General features: G+C 72.5%; 1 protein-coding gene across 1 annotated transcript in view; it reads left to right on the forward strand.

Moving 5' to 3' along the window:
* Nucleotides 1-289: 289 nt before the first annotated feature.
* LOC130587241 (NPC1-like intracellular cholesterol transporter 1) overlaps nt 290-2,001 on the forward strand; it is a gene marked incomplete at both ends in the record, with an annotated part of 8,217 nt that continues 6,505 nt past the window's right edge. The window contains one exon of the mRNA XM_057388211.1: nt 290-2,000. Within this exon, the coding sequence (XP_057244194.1) occupies nt 290-2,000 (1,711 nt within the window). The remainder of the gene's footprint in view (nt 2,001) is intronic.

Genomic DNA, 2,001 nt, shown 5'->3' on the forward strand with positions numbered 1-2,001 from the left:
AGTGACACTTGGGTGACCTTTGGGGTGGCCGGGGGTGACAGAGAGTGGGGACACTGCCGTGGTGCCCCCGGGTGACATTTGGAGTGGCCGGGGGTGGCAGAGCGCGGTGACAGTCCTGTGCCCCCCGAGTGACACTTGGGTGACCTTTGGGGTGGCCGAGGGTGGCAGAATGTGGGGACAGTGCCGTGATATCCCCGGGTGACATTTGGGTGATACTTGGAGTGGCCGGGGGTGGCAGAGCTTGGGGACAGTCCCGTGCCCCCGGGTGACACTTGGGTGACCTTTGGGGTGGCCGGGGGTGGCAGAGCGTGGGGACACTGCCGTGGTGCCCCCGGGTGACATTTGGAGTGGCCGGGGGTGGCAGAGCTTGGGGACAGTCCCGTGCCCCCCCCTGCCACTCGGGGCCGCTCTTACGATCCCCGCGGTGTCCCCTGCGCGGTGCCACCCCCGCGCCACCACCCCGCTGTCCCCGCAGGCCGGCGCCTCGCTGACCCCCACGCACCGCGCCGGTTTCTGCGCTTTCTACGGCGAGTGCGGCCGCAACCCCGAGGTGAACGCGTCGCTGCTGCCCTCGGCCGTGCCCTGCCTGTCCAACAGCCCGGCCCGGGAGGCGCGGGGGCCGCTGCTGGCCCTGCTGCGCTCCGTGTGCCCCGAGCTGCTCACCGGCGACGGCGACAACGCCACGGCGCGCGTGTGCTGCTCGTACTCGCAGCTGCTGGCGCTGCAGGCCAGCGTGGGGCTGTCGGGCACGGTGCTGGCGCGGTGCCCGGCGTGCGCCCGCAACTTCGCCAACCTCTACTGCCACAACATCTGCAGCCCGGACCAGAGCCTGTTCACCGAGGTCACCCGCGTCACCAACTACACGGCGACACCGGGGCAGGAGCCGCTGCAGGCCGTGCTCGAGTACCGCCTGTTCTACCGCCGCCGCTTCGCCGAGGCCGCGTTCCAGTCGTGCCGCGGGGTGCGGCTGCCGGCCACCGGCGGCTTCGCCATCGCCACCATGTGCGGCCGCTACGGAGCCGAGCTGTGCACGGCGCAGCGCTGGCTGGACTTCCAGGGCGACAAGAACAACGGGCTGGCGCCGCTGCAGATCGACTTCCAGCTGCTGCCCGATGCCGCAGAGCCCGGCCAGGGCGTGGAGCCGCTGGACGCGCCCGTGTGGCGCTGTGACCAAGCGCCCAGCGCTGCCCAGGAGCCCTGTTCGTGCCAGGACTGCGCCCTGGCGTGCCCGGTGCTGGTGCCGCCCTCGGGGCCGCCGCCGCCTTTCCGCCTGGGGAAGGCCGATGGATTCCTGGTCATCAGCGTGCTCATCTTCGCTGTGCTCGCCGTGGCCTTCCTGGYGGCCGTGCTGTGCCGCAGGGGCCGCGGGCAGGCGGCGCTCAAGCCGGTGTCGCCGGTGTCGCCGGGCAAGCGCGGCTGCTCGGAGCGGGCGAGCGAAGCGTGGCTCGGTGCCCTGGAGCGGGCGTTCCGCTGCTGGGGCACGACAGTGGCTTCGCATCCCGTGGCCGTGCTGCTGGTGGCCGCGGCGGTGGCCGGAGGGCTCTCGGCCGGGCTGGTGAGGCTGCAGCTGACCACGGACCCGGTGGAGCTGTGGTCAGCTCCGGCCAGCCGCGCCCGGCAGGAGAAGGCGTTCCACGACCGCCACTTCGGGCCGTTCCTGCGCGCCAACCAGGTCATTGTCACCGCGCCGGGCCGGCCCGGGTCCACCTACGAGTCCGTGCTGCTGGGGACCAAGAACTTCAGCGGGGTGCTGGCCGAGGACGTGCTGCGGGCGCTGCTGGAGCTGCAGGACACGCTGGCGGCCACCACGGCCTGGGCGCCGCGCTCGGGCAGGAATGTCACCCTGAGCGACGTGTGCTACGCGCCCCTGAACCCCGCCGAGCCCGGCCTGGGCGACTGCGCTGTCACCAGTGTCACCCAGTACTTCCAGAACAACGGCACGCGCCTGGCGGCCACCGCGCCGCAGGAGGATGGCGACCGCACGGGCACCGCGGACTGGCG

The sequence above is a fragment of the Malurus melanocephalus genome, unplaced genomic scaffold (genome assembly GCF_030028575.1).
Source record: "Malurus melanocephalus ecotype Western Australia unplaced genomic scaffold, MMel_1.1 scaffold_1675, whole genome shotgun sequence".
In the NCBI taxonomy this organism is placed as follows: Eukaryota; Metazoa; Chordata; class Aves; order Passeriformes; family Maluridae; genus Malurus; species Malurus melanocephalus.